At 34.3% G+C, this 22083-nt stretch overlaps 3 protein-coding genes across 4 annotated transcripts; all 3 read right to left on the minus strand.

The window, feature by feature from the left end:
* LOC132637952 (uncharacterized protein At1g15400) lies at positions 1 to 455 on the minus strand. The gene is made up of 2 exons (XM_060354958.1): positions 140 to 455; positions 1 to 35 (listed from the first exon to the last, which is right to left on the minus strand). The coding sequence occupies exons 1-2, from the start codon at positions 453 to 455 to the stop codon at positions 1 to 3; spliced, it is 351 nt and encodes a 116-aa protein (XP_060210941.1).
* Positions 456 to 4413: 3958 nt separating this feature from the next.
* Positions 4414 to 11307, minus strand: LOC132636743 (zinc finger CCCH domain-containing protein 34-like). Of its 2 annotated transcripts, none has more exons than XM_060353754.1 (3): positions 11087 to 11307; positions 9538 to 9648; positions 4414 to 6098 (listed from the first exon to the last, which is right to left on the minus strand). In XM_060353754.1, the coding sequence occupies exons 1-3, from the start codon at positions 11156 to 11158 to the stop codon at positions 4680 to 4682; spliced, it is 1602 nt and encodes a 533-aa protein (XP_060209737.1). In that variant the 5' UTR covers positions 11159 to 11307; the 3' UTR covers positions 4414 to 4679. The 2 variants fall into 2 exon arrangements, with proteins under 2 accessions (XP_060209737.1, XP_060209738.1); XM_060353755.1 differs by lacking the exon at positions 11087 to 11307 and adding an exon at positions 9974 to 10993.
* A 5369-nt stretch (positions 11308 to 16676) lies between these two features.
* LOC132636744 (GTP-binding nuclear protein Ran2-like) lies at positions 16677 to 20216 on the minus strand. The gene is made up of 8 exons (XM_060353756.1): positions 20075 to 20216; positions 18699 to 18768; positions 18366 to 18422; positions 18132 to 18249; positions 17651 to 17740; positions 17384 to 17563; positions 17219 to 17296; positions 16677 to 17122 (listed from the first exon to the last, which is right to left on the minus strand). The coding sequence occupies exons 1-8, from the start codon at positions 20075 to 20077 to the stop codon at positions 17008 to 17010; spliced, it is 711 nt and encodes a 236-aa protein (XP_060209739.1). The 5' UTR covers positions 20078 to 20216; the 3' UTR covers positions 16677 to 17007.
* Between the last annotated feature and the right edge of the window lie 1867 nt (positions 20217 to 22083).

Raw genomic sequence — 22083 nt, forward strand, 5'->3', positions numbered from 1 at the left:
TTACACAAGAAGAAAAATTGATGATTCACTCATGTCTGAAGAACAAACATACTTAGTACATAGCCATAAGCAAACACATAAATAACAAGCACAGAGGTAACAAATTTCACTAAAAATATATATATATACTAAGACTTACGTTTGACATTTTTTCGTGCTTTTTGAGCTTTAACAGGCTTCCCAAAAATGCCACAACAACCAGAGACCTTAGGAGATGGAGGATCGATGGACGGTTGATTGTAGTTATCTGTATTGCGACATTTAATAGGTTTTGGCTCTGATGATCTTGTCTGTTTTTTCTTTTGTTGTTCTTGATCTTCAACATTATGTTGTGTTGAAATTTTGTTGAGTTCCCCAGATAATAATTTGTCATCCCATATTAAACCTGATGAACCTTGCCTTCTAAATGATATTTCTGATCTTGGTAACATTTCTCCAGCAGGTGGTTCAGCCATAAGAACTTAGTCTTATTTTCTTCTTCTTCTTGTTGATCTATGGGGTTCTTGATTAGGTTGAGTCAAAAGACTTGTTCTAATATTGATATATACAAACAAGAAATAAGATATGAAAGATTAGTTGGACAATGATGTGATCATATTAAATTTAGTGATATCTTATTTTGTAGTGCTTTTGAAATTACTTATTTGCCCTTTGAAATTAGTGATATGGTTTGAATATTTGACACTAAGTAAAATCATAAATTATTGGATTTAAGTCATATATGCTGACGGCGACGACGACAACAACAACATGCCCAGTTGGATCTCACAACGTTAGGTCTGGGGAGGGTAAAGTGTACGCAGACCTTACCCCCACCTTGGAAGGTAGGGAGGCTGTTTTCGAAAGACCCTCGGCTCAAAAGAAAACAAGAAAAACAAGGGAAAAGAGTCATATACGGATAAGCAAATCAAAACCATATGAAAATGAGAAATAGCAAGAGCAACGAAGTCATGATAAAATAACTAAGATAGACAAGACCAACACATAGAAGCAGGATAAAAATACTCCTAATACGAGAAAGGAAACCTCGCGGCCCCCACTAGCCCTCTACCCTGATACTCGACCTCCACCCCCTCCTATCACCGGTCATGTCCTCGGTAAGCTGGAGTAATGCCATGTCCTGCCGAATCACCTCTCCCCAGGCCTTCTTTGGCCTACCCCTCCCTCTCTTCAAGCCCACCACTGCCATCTTCTCACACCTCCTCACTGGCGCATCAACGCATCTCCGCTGACGTGGCCGAACCACCTCAACCTTCCTTCCCGCATCTTATCCACCACAGGGGCCACACCCACCTTATCCCGAATCACTTCATTCCGAATCCTATCTCAACCGGTATACCCGCACATCCATCTAAGCATCCGCATCTCAGCTACCTTCATCTTCTGAACATGCGCTTTCTCAACTGGCCAGCATTTCGTCCCATACAACATAGCCGGTCTAACCACCGCTTTGTAGAACTTTTCCTTTAGAATAGGCGGCACCTTATTATCACACAACACCCTCAATGCGAGCTTCCATTTCATCCATCCCGCTCCAATACGATGTGTGACATCGTCGTCAATCTCGCCAGTCAATTGGATGATCAACTCCAGGTACTTGAAACTTTTTTAATGCTGACAAACATCTTAAATTTTATACTATTTGTATAGTTTAGTTTGTTGAATTTGAGCTTAAATTATACTATATACTGTCAATGTAAAGAATTTTTAGATCGAGTGGCTTCAATGGCGGAGCCAAATATTCCACTAAAGAAAATTCAATATATATATATATATATATATATATATATATATATATATATATATATATATATATATATATATAAGTGACATCTATAGGTAAACCTCCTTAAATTGTGAATTTGTAATTTTGAAAATAAGATAAGTTACCTACTATAATAAATAAATATGAACTCATGGTATAAAAAATTCTCTTATCGGTTATATTGTTAGGACGTTATATTAAATCCTAAAATTTATAGTTTTAAGTTATACATTGTCGTTGTCACTATCTTATCTTTCAAATAGTAAAGTCATATTTTGTGAACAATTATCTATAATTATTTTTTGAGTGAATTTTGCTTGGTTCCCCTACATAGTTATTTGCCTTCTAAATGATAATTCTGAACTTGGAAATATTTTTCCTGTAGCTGCTGCATCCATAGTACTTAGTCTTATTTTTTGTTCTTCTTGATCTTTAAAGGGTTCTTGATAATTAGAAAGGTACCAAGGTGAAATATTTGAGTTAAAAGAATTGTTCAATCATTGATATATACTAAGTAGAAATAAGGTATGAAAGATGAAGTTGGACAATGATGTGATAATAAAATAAATGAGAATCACATTTTTTTTGGTGTTTACTTGTTTGCCCTTTGAAATTTGTAAAACTAATTGAAGATTTGGCACAACACGGTTAATTCTTCAGTCAATACACGAGACGAGACTATTGCGTACACACTCGAAAAATTGTTTGATTTAAGTTATATATATCGAATTATAATTTACTTCAGTTATATAATTACATGTTATAGCAGGTCTCTTACTGGGCCACTTTTATGGATAAATAATTGTAATTGTCTTTAAAGGTGATAGTGTAAACATTTATTTTGCGTACCACTATATATAAGTTAAGCTCTATAGTTTTACTTTTATAGATGTCCAGGATGGACTACTATAACAACTTTGTTGTACCATTTTTATCACATCATCAATTAATATGTATTGATAAAAAGAATTAATTAATACTTATCATAGAGTCGATCGTAATTATCTTATAAGTGACCCAATTGTTAGAATATCATCAATATATATGATTTATACCTGTTTAGGCAGTTTAGCCAAATTTTTAGAAAGTCAAAAGCACTATTTTCCTTCAAAAAAGAACCTTTTTTTTTTTTTGGGATATTTGAGGTATTTGGCCAGAAATAATAAATGCTCTTGAGTATTAGAACTTAGAAGCAGTTTTTCTGTTATTAGGAAGAACCTACAAATTTCTACTTCTTCAATAAAGCAAAAGTAAACATGGACAAATAATTCGTCCATGACAAAAATATACTTACCAAAAATATATTTTGACCAGACGATCTCTCATTAATTTAACCCACATATTTCTCAAGTAAATCTAACATTATTATCGTCTTTTCTATTTCTGTTTAACTATATTTATGTTGATTAAAAACTCAATTTATTTATCAAATATCAAAAAGAGTACTTTTCAAATGAACTTCTGAAACACAAATAACTTCTCTCCAAAAGTATTTCTCCAAACTATTTTAGTAAAAATACTTTTAAAATAATAGAAATTTGGCCAAACGGGCTCTTAAATAAAAAATTGTTAACATAAACTTGCAGAGTCAAATTGGATTTGGTAATACATCATTAAATTAGATAATCTGATTTCGACTTGTGATGACAATCCGACAATAGGATTGATATAAAGGCAGTAAACTAACTCTGAGGAAGTAAAAGTAATGGAGGGTCAAATTCATTGTATAAAAATAGCAGCCATCTTTGAATAGAAATCAGTTTTCATGAAGAATTTATGAGTAATAAAATAATGCCACTAGCTTTTTATTTTGAATGTTCCAGATTTTTTTGAAGTGATTGATTTTTTATTATTTGGCAAAGTCTCAAGTATTAGACCTAACAGATTCATAATAGAAAAACCTTTATCATTTTTCTCTGTCCGAAAGGAGGAAAAAAATAAGAGGAAGAAATATCTATGCCTAGATATTAATTCGAATTGACATGAAAGTCAATGATGATGATTAAGAATTGACAATTTATATCGTAAATAAATATAGAATACAGTTAATCCCACTGAAATACTCCTTCCGTCCCATTTTAAGTGTCTTAGTTTGACTAAATATAAAGTTTAAAAAATAAAGGAGCCTTTTGAATCTTGTGGTTCTAAATTAAAGACGTGTGTAATGTATTAGAATATCCTTTGGATCTTGTGATTTTAAATTTATCATGTGGGATGTTTAAATTGTCAACCTACTAAATAGAGAAAAAGACACTCTTTTTGAAACATGCCTAAAAAGAAAGTAAGACACTTAGGTGCCATTTGGCCATAAAAATTATTCACTTTTTTCCGGAAATAGCGTTTGGCCATGAAAATTCCGAATACAACTTGAAGTTGTATTCCGGAATACCAAAAACTCAAAAAAATTGTTTTTTAAAAAAAAATACACATTTTTCAATTTTTTACAGCTACATTTCACCAAAAACTACAATTTCAAAAACTATGGCCAAACACAACTCCAACTCCAACTCCAAAATTCCAAAAAAAAAAGACATAATTTTTGGTATTTATGGCCAAACGGCACCTTAGATTGGAACAGAGGGTGTACTAGTTTCCTAACAAACCCCAAAATAAGGTCAATCTACTGAAAAAGATAAATCAGAGTATGCACTGTGCATTTCCATAGAAAAAAGGCTATTTTTCAATTTACCTGTAATATTCAATTGCACAATTTCTTCTAGTACCACTTATCGATGACTTAGCTGTTTCAAAATTTTGTGAAGTTTCACATGCTAATCCAGAAAATTTTACAATGTTCACTTCCCTTTAACAAAACTTTGCACCAAGCTGCAATAAAGCTTTTCCAAATCTAAGTTTTCATCATAATCCTATAGACATTTTTTCAGACATGTTTCATCAAAACCTTTAAATTCTACTAATTGCTCAAGGTCACTACTGAACCTAGCCTCCTTTTGTCTTTGAGAATTTCACTTAGAGGTTTTGGACCAGAAAAATCTTCTCTTTCACTTACTCCAGATGGCGCTGTTCTCTCGAAAGAATCACCATCTTCTCTTCCTCTCCTTTTTTCTTCTCTAATTTGAGCTAGAGTCTTGGGAGCATTAAAGATCTTAGGAGCTTCAGTCAATCTCTCCCTATAAGTCATCCTCCTAGGGGGTTCATTTGCAAAAGGCCGCGACCGGCCCCGTCTCCTGTCCTTGAAATGTTGCTGTCTGTAACTGCTTCCTTGAGATTGTCTTAACTTTTTCAGATGTTCAGCACTCTCCACAAAGCCGGAGGAGAAAGAAACGTTGCTTTCCACTTTTGAAGCCAGTCTTTGAGGCATCCACCGGGAACCCTGTGGACGACGATACCTATCCCTGCTTTGCTCATGGGCATTCGATCTAGACAGGTCAAACCTTCTGGACAAGTGATTTGGAGGATCACTTTCATTGCCTCGACGCCTCTTCAGAAGGTCCCGGAGGTCAACATTGCCTCTGCTACGAAAAGGCAGTTCTCTAGACAACCTTCTTTTATGTGGTACATTCTGTCTTCCATGAGCAGGGATAGGGATTTCTCTGACATGTTCATTTATTTCATGATTCTCAACGTTATAATAAGAACCGTCTTGTTCTTGATCAGATGCAATTCTCATATCTGGATATGAAGGATCATACTCGAGGCTGTTCTCAAAATCATATCCAGCAAACCGTTCATCAAGCTCCCTGTCTTCCATATCATGGTGCGGCATATACTGGTGATCATCTTCGTGACCCAAACCTTCTACTCTATCATCAACAAGAACATCAAAACCAGGAGATGATTCTAACAACTCTTCTCTCTCCACGTTGTCCTCCACTTCTTCGTCTGAGCTCTGGTTGGGGGACAAATCGGATTCTCCTTGGCTAAAGCATTCAGCAGGGACTAAAGAATCTAACCTGACTGCAGTAGCTTCTTCAGAAAGGGATTCTGAAGTCTCATGAGAAGCAATCTGCTCACCAACATTATTAGTCGTCAAATGGAGATCTACTTTTGATTTGACATATTCACATGCTGCTGCCTTGGGCCCAGTTTCAGAAGAATCGGGATGTTTTTCGACTGCTGAAGGACCAGTTTCACTTCCTGCAGATATCTTCTTCTCGGCTGTTGGTCCATCAGGGACTCCAGAAGCTATTTTTGAGGATTTCCATGCAGTTGTACCATCATCAGGTCCATGCAGATATGAGCATCTTTCACCTTTATTGCAATAGCCATTGAAATAGAAGTAACAGGGAAAATTTGTCTTTTTAACAGGCACTGCAGATTTATTGGGTGGAGGACCAGGTTCAGTTGATGTCTCAGCACGGCTCTCTAATGGCTGAGGAAATGGACAGAGAAAAATTAGCACGATCAAAGAATTTAAAATAACAAGTTCAAGAAAACAGTTTCAAAAAAAAAAAAACATGAAAGGTCAGACAAATATTTGCTTTAAAGCATCTCATTTCTAGTTTGCTAGGTCCTTAAGCAATCCATGACATTTAAGTCATCTAAGGTAATGTCCAACCAAACAAGAACTCAGACACAAAAACCTTCTGCCTCTGGAAGATCTAACAACCATTCTCGAAGTACTTTTCGTTGTTCTTTTGGAGTATTGTAAATCCACCTCCCAAACCACCCTTCCCAACACTGACATTTATCCACTTTGCTCCCTTGGTGACTCGAATCCCCAACCTCATGGTTGGAGATGCACAGTCATTCAACTAAGCTATCCCTCCTAATTAAGCAGTCTCAAGGTACTTTAACTTATTTATACCCCCAAAAGCCTCTTTTCTGTTCCACTAATATGAGCACTTATTAGAGTCTTATATATGCATACATGATTGGTAATATTCATTTATGGCAGAATTGAATATGAAAATCTTACAGCCAAGTGACAAAAGGAGAAGAATGTTATAAGTTACTGTTCATAATATGAACATCATATGTATAAACTACCCATTAACAGTGAGGTATATTGCTGAATTCTCCTGTGGCTTGAGAAAAATGGAGGCTTTGCGTCAGAGAAACAAGAAGGAGGTACACCAATCACCAAGGCGTTGTGATTTAGGGGAATGAGGGAGCAGAACCAAAAGTTTCCTCAACAGAGAGAAATTCTATGAGTTAAAGTTATGCTTCTGAACTGATCCATTGTTATCTTTTTGTATCTCAAAGTACAAGAAATCCACTTTGCTAGATCTTATGTTGGTATATCCTCGAAGTTTACAAGCAAGAATAGCTGTTGTTTCTTTAAATATTTTACAAAATGACATGAGGTTTTTATAATTTCACATAAGAAAATCATTCAGAAGACAGGGCTACAGATGTAAATTCTGATGAGTGTTCTCTGTCCTTCACAATAATGTCATTTTCAAGATACTTATATAAAACCAATAAAAAAGGAAACATTGATTTCCATTTAAAAGGTTTACACAACTGCCTCAATTTGATCACTCATGCAAAAGGGAATTTATGGGCTCCCACACCTTGGGCAAGGGAAGGGAGAAGAAAGTAAAAAGGATACCAAATAATCTAATTTCATATAAGAATTTACATGAACAAGATGGTACAACATATGGAGACCCACAAAAACTAAAATCAAACTTTAATTTGACATAAGATAACTCAGGAAAACTTGCATAAGTGAATGCAATATTAACAGTGTCATAGTAAATAAAGTTAGCTGAGAAAACTTTATAGATATACTTGATAGAGTGTTGTTTGATGGTGTAAGAGAAATCATTTTGAAAGAGAATATCCAACTCAATTTATTAACATCCAATGTTTTAAGATCTAGCTAGAGTATATGATTTCCAAAACATGAAATTTCTTATGAATAAAAAATATATATGAAGAGAACCAGGCAGAACAAGAGATGTTGGTGAACACTTAAACCTTTAGATATAATTGCACTGCTTTTTAGTTAATTCGGTGATTTGCGTATTTAGAGGACCCTAAGATTTCAAATTTCCTCGTTGCTCCTAAAGAATGTTGCACCGTACACTTTCAAGAGAAGAATTGGAACTTGTGTTGTAGGCTTGTTAAAATTTCCCAGGGACATGGTTGCCGAGGATTTGGCGAACACAAACAAATGTTCAGTAGCCAGTAAATTTTAGTGGAGATCTATATTTCTTGACTTCTAATGATAGGAAAAGTGCTTCTTTAACAAGAAGATATCTCGTTTTCTTGGGTGACAAAGGTCTCGAGGAGCCAGTAATTTTTGGTGGAGATTGATATTTCTTTGACTCATGATGGTAGGAAAAGTGCTTCTTCGACATGAAGATGTCTCATTTTCTTGGGAAAAGGAGATAAAGACTGACAAGATATCTACCTGTCGAAGAAGCACTTCTCCCATCAAGAGTCAAGAGACATAGATTTCTAAACAAATTTACAGGCTCCTCAAGACTTATGCCAGCCATAATCAATGGCAGCTACATGACTCGGGGGGATTTTTAACAAGCCTAGAGCTCAATTTCCAAATTCTTCTCCTGAGAAGAGTACAGTGCAATATTCTTTAGCAGCAACAAGATATTTGAAACCGCAGAAGTCCTTGAAATAACTTAAATGACTAAAAACCAACACAATTATCTAAGGATTTAAATGCTCCCTAACATCTATTGTATTCTTTACTTGTTCTGGTTCGTCCTCTTCATATATCTTTTATTCATCAAAAATTCATGTCGTAGAAATCATAAACTCTAACAAACTTCAAAACAAGGACATTGATATATCTAAAATTAGATATACTCTCTCAATATGATTTCCATTACTATATTTGTAAAAATTTCCCACCAACCTTTATTTATTACTCCCTCTATTCCAAATGTGGCTTTGTTTGACTAGGCATGGAGTTTAAGATAGAAAAGACTTTTGAAACTTGTCTAAAGTAAGCCATTGACATTTTTGTGACTATGAGCCCGTTTGGATTGACTTACAGCTTAAAGCTGTTTGCAGCTTATAAGCTGAAAAAAATAAGTTGGGGTAGTCCAACTTATTTTTTTTGGCTTATAAGCTGAAAACAGCTTATAAGCTGCTTTAGATAAACTAAGTCAAATGGGTCCAATTATTTTTTTGAGGTTATTTTAAGCATAAAATGACTTTAAGCTGGCCAGCCAAACACTCAAAAAAGCTGAAAACAGCTTATAAGCCAACTTATAAGCCAATCCAAACGGGCTCTATATATCATCTCATTAAGCATAAAATGAGAATTTTAAAATTAAAATATTTCTATATATATATATATATATAGGTGTTATTCTTTTTGGAACAGACTAAAAAGGAAAGTGTACCACATTAATTGGGAGAGGTGGAGTACTTACTTAGATCCAATTAAGGTAGCCTACTTTTTAGGTCATGGTGGTTCTACCATTCTAGAGCTTAGATAGACTGTAGACAAGTTGTAATTGTCCTACACAATAGACTAAAAAGGGCAGCCCGGTGCACTAAGCTCCCGCTATGCGCGGGGTCCGGGGAAGGTCCGGACCACAAGGGTCTATTGTACGCAGCCTTACCTTGCATTTCTACAAGAGACTGTTTCCACGGCTTGAACCCGTGACCTCCAGGTCACATGGCAGGTCCTACACAATAGACTAACACTTATATTCTTAAATTTCGAAAGGTGAAACAATTAAAACACGTCTGAACTCAACACACTATATTAAGTTTGAGAGAAATATTCCAGCCATAACAACAGCATATTTCATTTTGTTGCATTTTCGCAGTAATAATATGTCGAAGTCAGCACAACTATCAATTTCACAGTTTGATAAGTTTGAGCTTACCGGATGCCGAAAAGCACATGTTGGGTTAAGACAGCTTCCCGCCAGCCAGTACCAACAATCCCTGGGGTTGAGCCTCGCTATCTCACTATGTCGATATTCACATTCCATTCCCTGGAACAAAAATCCATATCACAAAACCAGATTCTTAGATAATGAGACGACACACAAACAAAATTATTCATGTCAGAGAAAAACCAGATAGTCCGGTACAATACTTGATATGATGAGTCATGAATGCAAAGGTAACAAAAACGTCTAAGATCACTGACACTGGTGGCATAAGTTAAAAAACAATGATAAATGTTCATTTTATTGAGTCCTAATAATACTCTGATTGTTATGATTCCATCATCTCTAAATCATAATTGATTAGACTTGAACTGAAAAACTAAAACTATAAATAAAAAATAAGAGATAATGGTAAAAAAAAAAACACCTGAACTATCACTTTTTCGCGAGTTTCACAACTCAACTATCAGCTGATCCCTTTTCCTACATGAACTAGTTGAGTAGATGGTAATAGTTTAGGTAGGAGTTATCGAGGTGTGTTTTAATACATAGATGGTGATAGTTCAGGTAGGAAAAAGGAACAACTCATAGCTGGGGTATGAAACTCGCGAAAAAGTGATAGTCAAGTGCGTTCATGTGACTGGTTTCAAAATACAATTAAACACAATAATAACTTAAACAAAGAAAATGTGCCAATAGAGCAAACCAAACAAAGACGATTAACTGAATTCACGACTTCAGCAACCACAATATCATCGTCGACTCAATTACTAGAAAACTTTAACATAACACACAAAATCCTCACATTGAAATCCAGGAAATCAATGCAACCTAATCCAGACAGAAATACATCCAACAGAATACACACACGCCGTTTCAATTTTATACTCCCCTCGTCCCAATTTATGTGGCACAATTTAGATTTCGAGAGTCAAATTTCTTAATTTTGACCGTGAATTCTGGCACATAATATTTAGGTTTTTTAAAATAAATTTCACATATTTGAAACTACGTAATAACTAATATAAGTCACAATAATTAAAAATTCAAAATATTCAAAAGGCATACCAAAATAATTACGCTCAAAGAAAAACTCGTTTGACTCTCAAAATCCGAAAGGTGCCACATAAATTCGGACTTACACAGTAATAATTTGCCAGACACAAAGTTTAAAATACTAATTTTAACATATACATAGTATCAGTATTAACACAAATAGAAAGAACATTACATAAATATTCATATAAATAGGAACCTAGGTTAAAATTGAAGATAATAAAAGAGAGTAATAATAGTAAAAAAGAAAAACCGTTATACTGCAGTGTTTGCTAAACACAAAGTTCAAGAAATTAATTTAACGTATATATTATATCAGTGTAAACACAAATAGCAAGAACATTACATAAAAATAGGGCAAATAATTGTATAAACTGAAACGCAAGTTAGAATTGCAGATAATCAACGAGTTTAGCAAATAATTATATCGAAATTAAGATAATCAACAAAAAACGTAAATACGACGAAATGCAGATTAAAAAACCTTTTTGCAAGTGAGAGGAGATGCTAAGAAATAGACACAATCAGTATATCGCTTCTTCAATTCTTCATCCATTTTTTCGAATTTATTATACAAAAAAAAAAAAAAATGTTGCAAATTTTTTCAAAGCATAATAAAATTCAAATAACTCGATGAAATTTGATACCCTTAACGATGTATATATCTATATATATACACATACAACTACAGTTGTAGGGTGGGGGGGGGGGGGGAGGGTATGGGGGTGGTGATTATGGTGCTCGAAGTATTATAGAAGCTAACGCTTCCGGGCTTTTATACTTTTCGTTTTTTTTTTTGTTTTTGGCGTCATGGTCCTTGCTTTTTCGACATGTTTATTATACTTTGCTAAATTCTTTTCGAGAGATAATTGTGAAAAACACATCCGAAATATTATTTTTTGCGAGTTTGTTATATGACCTATTAGGAGTTTGTGTTTTTTAGTTGAACTATCACCAATTATTTATTCAAGCACATCTCGAAATTAATGAATCAGCTGTCATGTGGACGAAATATTATGGTCAAATTAAGCTGTCACGTACCTTTTGATCCATGACGGGCGCTTTTATTGATTTTGACGATTTGATCTAAGGTAGGGATTTCTTGAACGAATCGCACTCCTTTGTATATGTCAGAAGTCCATTGATGAGAAGGGGTTGGGAAAACGGTAATGAATATGAGGGCAATTGAAATTCACGAGGAGTTATACGTTTGTGTATTGATAAGACCAGTTACTATTTCAAGCTCAATCTCTCCCCCGGATGAACCATATAACCAAGAGAAGCCATGAACCAAAATAGAAGAGCTTGTCCAACCATGCGTAAATATTTTATAATAACCTCATTAAACCGTACTTGGTATATCCAGATAATAGATTGGAACATAAACTGAAACATTCTAGGGCTATCTTCTCCATAAATGGAAAAGGGGTGTTTCAGATCAGGAGTGACAATTGTATTCAAACTCTTGGTCTAGTCAGCTTCGAGGTGTGTTTTCATAAATAGTTGGTGATAGTTCAGGTAGAAAACTCGCAAATAAAAAAGATACTTTAAGTTTTTAATCATCATCTTTTCATTTATCAGTTTGAAGCATATTGATTCGACTAATTCAGATTTATACGGACACAAATATTATATAAGAACAATCAATCGATTAATAACTTGCGCTATAACCGTAAATTAGGTATGACTTATTAATTTATGACTTTCGGGGTTATGGTGCTTGCTTTTTCGGCATGTTTTAGTTCTTTCTAAAAAAAAAGAAAAAAAAAGAGTAATTATTTAGAGCCGATTTGGATTGGCTTATTTTAGGTGTTTTTAAGTCAAAATGATTTTTAAGCACTTTTATAGTGCTTGGGTAAAATAAAAAATGCTTTTAAATACTTGTTTTTAAGCTAGTATGACAAAAATAAGCCAAAGACATAAGCTAAAATTTCTAACTTATAGCTTTTGGCTTATAAGTCAAAAGTCATAGGCCCATCCAAACGGGCTCTTAATCATATGCAAACCTCCAAATTCAATTAATCTAAATCCGTAATAGGGGAAATTTCAGAAATATACAATTTGCGCACTTACATTGCAAAAAAGTAGCCCAAAACTTACATTGCAAAAAAGTAGCCCAAAACTTACATTGCAAAGCTTTAGCCCAAAAACACTTTTATACAGTGTTATACACTTATATACAAAAGACAGGTACATTATGTATATAGGTGTTTGAAGGTGTATAATATGTAGGTATATACACTAAAAAATATAATTATACAATATTATACACGAAAATACGCACTTATACACATATATACACAATTATACAAATATTGTACAATGTGTAGGTATATACACTAAAAAAATATAATTATACAATATTATACACGAAAATACGCACTTATACACATTTATACACAATTATACAATATTGTATTAAGTGGGTATAAACATAGATCTGGACTGCTTTTGAATAATAATTATGTATATAGGTGTATAAAAATGTATAATAGTGTATAAGAGGTGTGAATACACCTATATGCTACTATTATACAATATTATACAAAAACTAACTCCAACACCCCAACGATAGTAGCAGCAGCCACCAGCCATCGCCGGAGTTCCGTTCTCCGACGAACTCCAACACCACCACTAGATCTGTGTGTGTGTGTGTGTGTGTGTGTGTGTGTGTGTGTGTGTGAGAGAGAGAGAGAGAGAGAGAGAGAGAGAGAGAGAGAAATTTCCGGCTAAAAACCACCAGCCACACACCACCAGATCTGAGTGAGAGAGAGAGAGAGAGAGAAAGCAAGGGAGAAATTTCCAATGGTGCCGACCCTCCACACCATCACCAGACCCGCCGGTGAACTCTCTCTCAGACCTTTCCGGTGATGCGGACCGCCGACTGCGACGGCAACGTCGTTGAGAGATGCCGACGATTATGGTCCGACGAAGAAGAGAGAGAGGAGGAGGAGGAGGAGGAGGGAGTGGTGCAGAGAGAGAGGGAGGAAGAGGAGGGATTGAGTCTTTTTTTTTTTTTTTGTAAGATTTAGAAATGTGAGTCAATTTTGGTAGCATTATTACCCTAATTAACATACAACGATATTAACTCCTGAATATTATGGTAAGAGTACACTAGTATTTTTCTGACATGTTATACTTTCCTTTTCACAAATTGTTCCAATTAGAGTTGCTTGTAAGTTGTAACTTGTAAGAAAATTACTCGACGATCAATTAATCTATTACTTGTTTACTCTATAATTGTAAATTATGTACTCCATCCTCCGTTCACTTTTACTTATCCACTATACTAAAATTATATTTTTACTTTTACTTGTCTACTTTAGCATATCAAGAAAAGACAAACTTTTTTTTTCTTGTTTTACCCTTGACACTAATAACTGATTTCCAAATCAATTTTCAAGTCCAATGAGATTATACACCAATTAATATGGATATTATAGTAAAATACATACCTCATTTATTAAATCTTAAGGGGTGTGGAAAATCAAAAGTGGATAAGTAAAAGTGAATGGAAGGAGTACGACTTAGTAATTTTAGGGTTTTTTGGATTATGGTCGATCCTTGTTTTTTCGATATGTTTTTAGTACTTCTTTTATTTAATCATTTATACGAATCGACTGATTCAATTAATGTGGATTGGTGCTTAGTGCTGACCCAAATATTATGATAAGAGTATTTTTTTTTTCACATGTTATATTTTTCTTTTCACACTTTTTCCTATTAAAGGTACTTGTAACTAAATAAAATTACTTCACAATCAATCAGTTAATTACTTACACTATCAGCAAATTATGTGCGACTTAATAATTTTAGGATCCTCTGAGTTATGGTCTTTGCTTTTGGGGCATGTATTTCGGTGCTTCTATTTGTTTTCATTTAATCATAGACTGCTTCAGTTAATCTGGATTTGTACTTACCACAAATATTATGGTAAGAGTATAATACGTACTTTTTGTTTGACATGTTATATTTTCTGTTTTCACACTTTTTTCCTATTAAAGGTGCTTGTAAGTAAATAAAATTACTCGACAATCAATCAATCAATTATTTACACCTTAATCGTAATTAGATATGACTCATTAAAACTACTCGAGAGGTCAATCGATGAATTACTAACTTACACTATAGTTGCGAATTTGGAAACTAGGTGAAGATTATCACTTAGTTGAATCATTCACAAATCATGACAGATTTGCATAATTGTATGGTTGGTTACTCTCTTCACTCTACCTATCTTTGTTAAAATTATTTACTAGTCATGACTGATTGGTCTTGTTGAATCGTTCACAAATCATGACTTATTTGTATAATTTAATTCTATCTTCATTCTATCTATCTTGTTAAATTGTTCACAAATCATGCCAAATTGAGATGACTTGGTACTATATTCATTCTACCTATATTATTAAAAAATTCACAAGTTATAACGAATTAGCAAAACTTGACACTATCTTCATTTATAAGCAACAAAACACAAAGTATGTTCGTTCTGTTATTCACCTAGTCTTTTAGTCAAGATTACGTACAAATTTCTACAGGTCAAGACCATCCTTCAATTCTTAGAAAGTTCAAAATTCATTTAATTAGCTTGTAGACTAACTTCTTTTTTTCCGTGAACATCACATAGTTTACTTCGTAATATGTCTCAAATTTCCATAAAGCACTATAGCGGCATTTATAACCCAATTTGGGAGCAGAATGTGATGACCCGCCACGTCATCATGCCATCTAGGCGCCACGTGGAACTATTTTTGTCATGCAGGAAGCTTATGTGGATGCTTACATGGAGAGGAAGCTAGCTTATGTGAGAAGGTTCTAGAGAAATATGGAGATTTCTCATGAAAGACCTTAGAACCTTATGGAATTGCATGGAAAGTCTTTAGAATAATCTAGTTGTGTAGAGATTTCTAGAATAGGGACTTATTTGTAAATATGTAGAGACTTGTATAATAATTATTATTTATATACTAGTCCCTAGGTGAGTAGAAAATAGAATTATTTTGAAAAGGCTAAAAAATGACTTTTAAGATTCTTGAGCACCTGGTAACTATTTGTGTCCTTTTCCCTACCAAATAGGCAAGTTTAGGAGGGTTATGACAACATAACTATTTGTGTCCTTTTCCTTACCAAATAGGCAAGTTTAGGAGGGTTATGACAACATAAAAGAACCAAAAGCTCTCGCTCTATCTATCGGAGGGGTGGAAGGACAGAGGCCTTTGGTGTCCCCAAGAATTGTTTACTCAATTATTTTTATTTAATCCAAACGTTCTTTCGTGCTCATGGCTTATGAGGGTTCCTCTTGCAGTATCATGAACATTATGTAATGTCATTCTATTCTACAACTTTTTAGATAAGAATAATAAAACCAATCAAACCCATGGCTCTTCAAGTACTGCTTATTTTTATTAAATTTGTCACTACATTTTTCTGTTAGTTAGCTAACATGGATGTTACTTCGATCTTGTGAGAGGTTTGTTTCAATTGGTTTGACAAATGCATATGATGCTTAACATCCATCTTTTCTAAAATATTCTACAATAATTTGAACTTTTTTCCAATGTAGAAAGAAATTTAGGGAAGGTAATCCTAACACATAATAAAACAGTGATTTTTCAAACAAAGAAAGTCATTTTTATTGACAGAGATATTTGAAAGAAAGGGGCACTAATTTTATACAAGAAAGATAAATTAGAAGACATGATTAATAAGAAATGATTCTGTTGGGTATCGAGCAACTCTGCCCACCAAAGCTTAGGTGGATGAGAAAAAAATCACCTAGTGCTTTTTTTGCCTCCGTTGGGCATTGCACCTCTCTTCCCACTTCATGGTTTTTTTTGGCAGTATAGTAGTTTTTTTCATAGATAAAACAAAGTATTTTATTCCACAAAAAAGCACTAAGGAAGTACTATACAAACTTAAAATAAATGCTATAGCTCAGTTAACTCGGAAAATTAATGTCCTCAAATTCATCTTGCTTCATCGAAAAGCAAACGTAACTCGCTACTTAAGAATGTCTAATGTAGACTTTCTGACATGAACTTCTCCCCTCATACAGAGGAAGCCTCATTAAATTAGTTATCATCACAATCCACTATTCACTATAGTAAACGTTTAGAATTAAGCACACGGCCAAAATATCTTCAGAGAAAAGAAAATTGTCGAATGTGTAGGCAAGTAAACAGAGCCTCAACAAAGTGCGCGATTACATCAGGATCAGGATATAACAATATCTACCCTATTAAACCACAGTCTCATGACTTCAGACAAACATATCGATTAACCAATCTATAATACCAGGAAGCAGCAAACAGATACTCAAACGACAAAGCTGAAGTCCCAATATAGAAAATTTAAGGACCAGGAACATAGAAAGGTGCAAGGGTGAACTTGATCGGCTCTGAGCTAACAAACCTTCTCGTAAACTAAGCACTCTCCAGAAGCCAGTGGTATGCTGAATGTCTCAATTGTACGTGTTGTAGCATCTGGAAGTGGCTGATTAAAGGCTTGCTCAAGCTCCCTGAATATACAGAGTGAAGTTAAAACTCATACAAACAGAGCAAATCTCAAGCAGAAACACAAAATAATGGAACACCACAAGTAAAAGAGATCTTACAGTTGCAGTGCAGCTAAGTCAATTTGTACTTCTGGAGGAGCAAGTGCAGGTGATTGCACAAAGTGAAGATTAGCATCCCTAAAAGTAAGAGAAGAAATTAGGTTCAACACAACTGCAGTATATATGACTCGAACAAACATGAAGTAGATTTATATGAAGCATTACCCAGCAAGCTTTCTAGCAAGGTACAGAAAAGGCTTCTCAAAGTTGTAGTTACTCTTTGCTGAGATCTCATAGTATTCCGAATTGCTGTCCCTGTGAAACGTAACTTGCTTTGCCTTAACCTGCCTGTTCTGGGCATCAACTTTGTTTCCACAGAGAACAATGGGAATGTCCCCACAAACCCTGGAGGAAGCAATGGGAAAGTCATTTCAGATTCAATTGCATATCATCAAATTATGAGTCGAGTATAATGCATGAACAGTTTCTTACCTGCGAATATCTCCATGCCAGATAGGAACATTCTTGTAGGTCAGATGCGCAGTAACATCAAACATGATAATTGCACACCGTGCATCAATGCTGCATGAGATACGTAGACAAATATGAGGAGACAAAATACAGTCACCAAAAGCTTCAAAGCAAGATAACTAATGGCAAGACAGTCATCCAAGTGTTTTAAATTCAAAAGAGTGAGCAATATTTCTGTCACCTCAGATATAATAATCTAAGATACAAGACCACATTGTAGTTGGCATTTGCTGTAGAACACCAAATGTTAACAACTATTCTTCACAATCAGAACAAACGAGCATTACTTAATACCGATATCCTTTTATCTGGAACTTTGAACTTTACACATTAGTCACTCTTAGGATTTGATAGTAAACGCTTTTAATCAGAAATAACATCCTTCAAGCAGAAAAAACCCTTGAGGAAAATTAAGGTTTTTAACTGTCTTAGAGTCACTTACTAGTAGCCATCACGAAGACATCCTAACTTCTCTTGGCCAACAGTGTCCCAACAATCAAAGCGAATTTTCCCACAATTTGTGAAGAAGTCTAATGGGTGAACCTCCACACCGATAGTGGCTGTCAGAAAACAAAATTTAATAAATCCACTCATGGGATACCAACATAATAAGAAACAGAGCAAGCCCATTTTGAAACAGGACAATGACTCAAAATTGTTCTGTCAGTAAACTTACAATTATATTTTTTCTCGAATTCACCAGTGAGATGCCTTTTGACAAAAGTTGTCTTTCCTGGAGAAAATAATAACAATTACAGCAGGAACCATTAGAGTATTCTAACAAGAATCTCAATGAAATATTCACACCAATTTACAAAGATACAACTGACAACATCACCTGACAGTTATCGTATAAATTTTCAGTGTAAACTCAGACATGATTACTTAACTTTTTTCACCGTAAAGAATCACAGGCCTTATTCTTTACCTAAAGCCTATCAAATAGCTAGAAACACAGAATCCCTAGTGAATGCACAGCTTTGATAGATAAATTAGGTAAGAAACATACCAGTTCCTCCATCACCCACAATTACAAGCTTGAAGCTTGGATAATCTACGGTTTGTTGGTTTGGTAGTGCCTGTAATCCGTCAAAAAAAAAAATTACAATCTAACCCTAATCACATAGCAGTAGCATAATAGCAAAGAGGAAGAAGGAGAGTAGAAGGGTTTCACATCAGTTCAATGTCAATATACCAGATATACACACACATATTGTCTTATAAACATTTATTGGACAAGAGACTCCTCCACAGTTCAAGAATAAACATTCAGTAAGTATCTAGTCCTACACATATAAACCACTGGTCACTTTCAAAACAGGATGGTCTTAAATTAAATGTGAATGTGGCTCAATGAGAGTATCATGTTTAAGCATTCTAGTGGTTTGTATTTAAAGAAATCTATATACACAGAACAATGATCAAAGAAGGAACGGAATGGGGTCATGCTTCATGATGTACAGGGGCTGTTTGACACTCAAACCAATTTGTGCAAAATCCAAGCAAGTTAAGATTCAATAAATACTCTACTCAAGGTCTAAATGGGAGATAGAAGGAAAACCCTCATATATGCATTTAGGGAAGCAGTACTCATGGAGATCTATTTAGACAATGTACATCAAACCACATAGAGGAGCAAACAGGAACAACATTTAACCCCTTCTTGTCTAGACATTCAAAAGCGTGACCATCTTCCTTTTTACAGTATCAAGACATATCATAGAGGCTACAGGATCAAAACAGAACCAACAGATGACTCCAACAGTGAATCATATGGTTACCACTACTCATGCTTTAACTCATTAAAAGACGGACCAGTTTCGGATCAAACTATGATCGCAGCTCCTAATCTAGAAGAGGTACATGGGTCATTTTGCCTTCCCCTTTAGTTTTATCTAATTGTCCAGCTTATCCTGTTAGCTAATCTCAATCATTAGTCTCATGTTCATGCTAAATCAACACTCATATTAGTTACTATGTTAGGAATGATTCTAAATGTCTTAAAGGGCATCAAATATGGCAAAGCCAACATATTTATAAACACCTCAATCTCATGTACAATTTCCACACAAAAATCAACAAAAAATATGAATATTAAATGCGATACAGTCTATACGAAAACTAAGATTGAACCAAAAAATAATAATCAACAAATCGTATAAGCACCTCAATCTCATCTATCATAGAGAATAAACCAAAAAAATCAATAAAACATATAAATATTAAATGCGAAACACAGTATATGAAATTAAAATTGAAAAAAACATCAACAAATCGTATAAACACCTTAATTTGTGCAAATTATAGAGAATAAACTGAAAAAAACAACAAAATATACGAATATTAAATGCAATAAACAGTATAATGAAAATTAAATTAACTCACCATATTGAAAAATCGAAGAAAAAATAGCAGCAAAGCTTCGAAGAAAAAAGAGAACTAGGGGTTTTTTTTTTTAAGTAGGGTTTATATATGTGAGCAATTGCCTTTAACTTGACGCCACTTGTTGGGTCTTTTATTGACTTAATTTTTCCGCTACTAATTAATACTTTTTTATTTTATTTTTGTGTGAAGTATGGAGTATTTTATTTTATTATTATTCTAGAAGATACCAATTTTTTTTTGTTTTTCTCTATTATTATTTGTCCAACAACTTTTGTAAGTTCTAAGCTACTATAATATTTGCCATTTGGATCCACTAGGATTGTAATATTGCGTTTAAGGTCCCTCGTTGTATTTCAAATTACATAAAACTTGAGTAAGAAAGGTAATGATAGACTTCTTATAAAATAAAGACTATAAAGTAAATACATCAGAGACAAGTATATAGAGAGAGACTGATATATTATTTAACTTGGAATTGGTATACAAATGAATTGAACTGACTTCTTATTTATAGAGAAAAAGAAGCGGCTGCGGGGCTTTTCAGAAGCTGCTGGCAAGCTACCTGCCTGAGCTACTTGCAAGCTGACTGCTTGATTGCAAGCCTAAGGAAGCTGCTGTAAGGCTTTTCACTGACAAACTGCTGTCTGCTTGGTTGTAAGCTTATCCAGATGACTGTGTATTTGAATGGACATCCACAACACGGGGTATTTATAACACTCTCCCTTGGATGTTCATTAATAGATTTGTGCCTCGTTAAAACCTTACTAAGAAAAATCCAATGGGAAAAAATCCTGGTGAAGGAAAAAGAGTGCACGTATCTAGTAATACGCATTGCTAGTTGCCTCATTAAAAACCTTACCAGAAAAAACTCAAATGGGACAAAACCTTGATTAAAGGAAAAAAAGTAAAGCGCGTATTTTACTCCCCCTGGTTAAAGCAACACATAATTATTGAATATGATGTACTTCGGTCTTGTATACTAACTTATCATATCTTGAGGTTGGCAAAGCCTTTGTGATCAGATCTGCTAAATGACCATTTGATGATCTGCTTAATCATATGCATCTCTATTCCTTAAATAGAGTTGCATCATCGTCATATAGTATTGTTGCAGTCACGCCAAGTACATTCTTACATTCTTGCCTTGCTTTATAAACTGTCGTTGTCTTTCTATGATTTGACTGTCAGTAAAATAACAAGGTATGACATTAATCCTTCATGGCAATAGCTAACATATCTGGATCGAACTCTTATGTCGATCATATGAATGCCCTGTATATCCAAAGCATTTGACAATATTTATTAGGATAAATACATTTATGTCAGGGCTTTCATTTTCAATATGCAATCGATCTTATTTCAATATCTTTAAGTAGGAGAGAGAAACTATATCATGCTCATGGTTAAAGCAAGATAAATAAATGCATCAATTGCATAAATATATGGTACTTCAGGACTAATATAATTTTCTCATTTCAACTTCTTTTAGCAGATAAACATCTGCTTTTGTAAACTCTTCAACAACTCCAATAATTTTCATATAAGGTTCTAATGATCACAAAGAAACAAGGGTCAACATGATCATCTTTGTTCCCTTCGTCAATGAATATTCACTAAGGTGATTAAATCACCTTCACCTTATATGATTTAATCCATATAAAGATTATAGGCAAGATCCCTAAGAACTTGTATTATCTGGACTGCATGTCCAAAAAGTTTACACTACCAGGATGTATCATATCACTTAGTAATTATTTCTACGTCAGCATGTTTTAAGAGACGTAGAATTCAGATCCTCACAATCTTATACAATATTGCGCGCCACATCGTATCAAAGATATCGTCGAGGAGATATCATTTTTTATCGGTTCGCAATTCGACATAACATACTAAGCTCTTATCACTTCATTTTTAATTTTTCAGGTACCTGAACCTTCCATGGAGTGTTATGTCATAGGCTCTTCAAGAGCACATTGCCTCCTTATTATGATTATTTAAATCATTTGCTT

This window comes from Lycium barbarum, chromosome 4 (assembly GCF_019175385.1).
Source record: "Lycium barbarum isolate Lr01 chromosome 4, ASM1917538v2, whole genome shotgun sequence".
NCBI classification, from domain to species: Eukaryota; Viridiplantae; Streptophyta; class Magnoliopsida; order Solanales; family Solanaceae; genus Lycium; species Lycium barbarum.

Coding starts and splice junctions, on each gene's coding strand:
- LOC132637952 (XM_060354958.1), bottom strand. CDS start 455: ATGGCTGAACCACCTGCTGGAGAAATGTTACCAAGATCAGAAATATCA. Junction 36..139: donor AGCACGAAAAAATGTCAAAC/GTAAGTCTTAGT, acceptor TTTGTTCTTCAG/ACATGAGTGAATCATCAATT.
- LOC132636744 (XM_060353756.1), bottom strand. Junction 17,741..18,131: donor TGTCTTCGTGATGGCTACTA/GTAAGTGACTCT, acceptor TATCTCATGCAG/CATTGATGCACGGTGTGCAA. Junction 17,297..17,383: donor CTTGCTAGAAAGCTTGCTGG/GTAATGCTTCAT, acceptor TCTTACTTTTAG/GGATGCTAATCTTCACTTTG.
- LOC132636743 (XM_060353754.1), bottom strand. CDS start 11,158: ATGGATGAAGAATTGAAGAAGCGATATACTGATTGTGTCTATTTCTTA. Junction 9,649..11,086: donor CTCCTCTCACTTGCAAAAAG/GTTTTTTAATCT, acceptor TTTTTGTTCCAG/GGAATGGAATGTGAATATCG. Junction 6,099..9,537: donor CATGTGCTTTTCGGCATCCG/GTAAGCTCAAAC, acceptor CCATTTCCTCAG/CCATTAGAGAGCCGTGCTGA.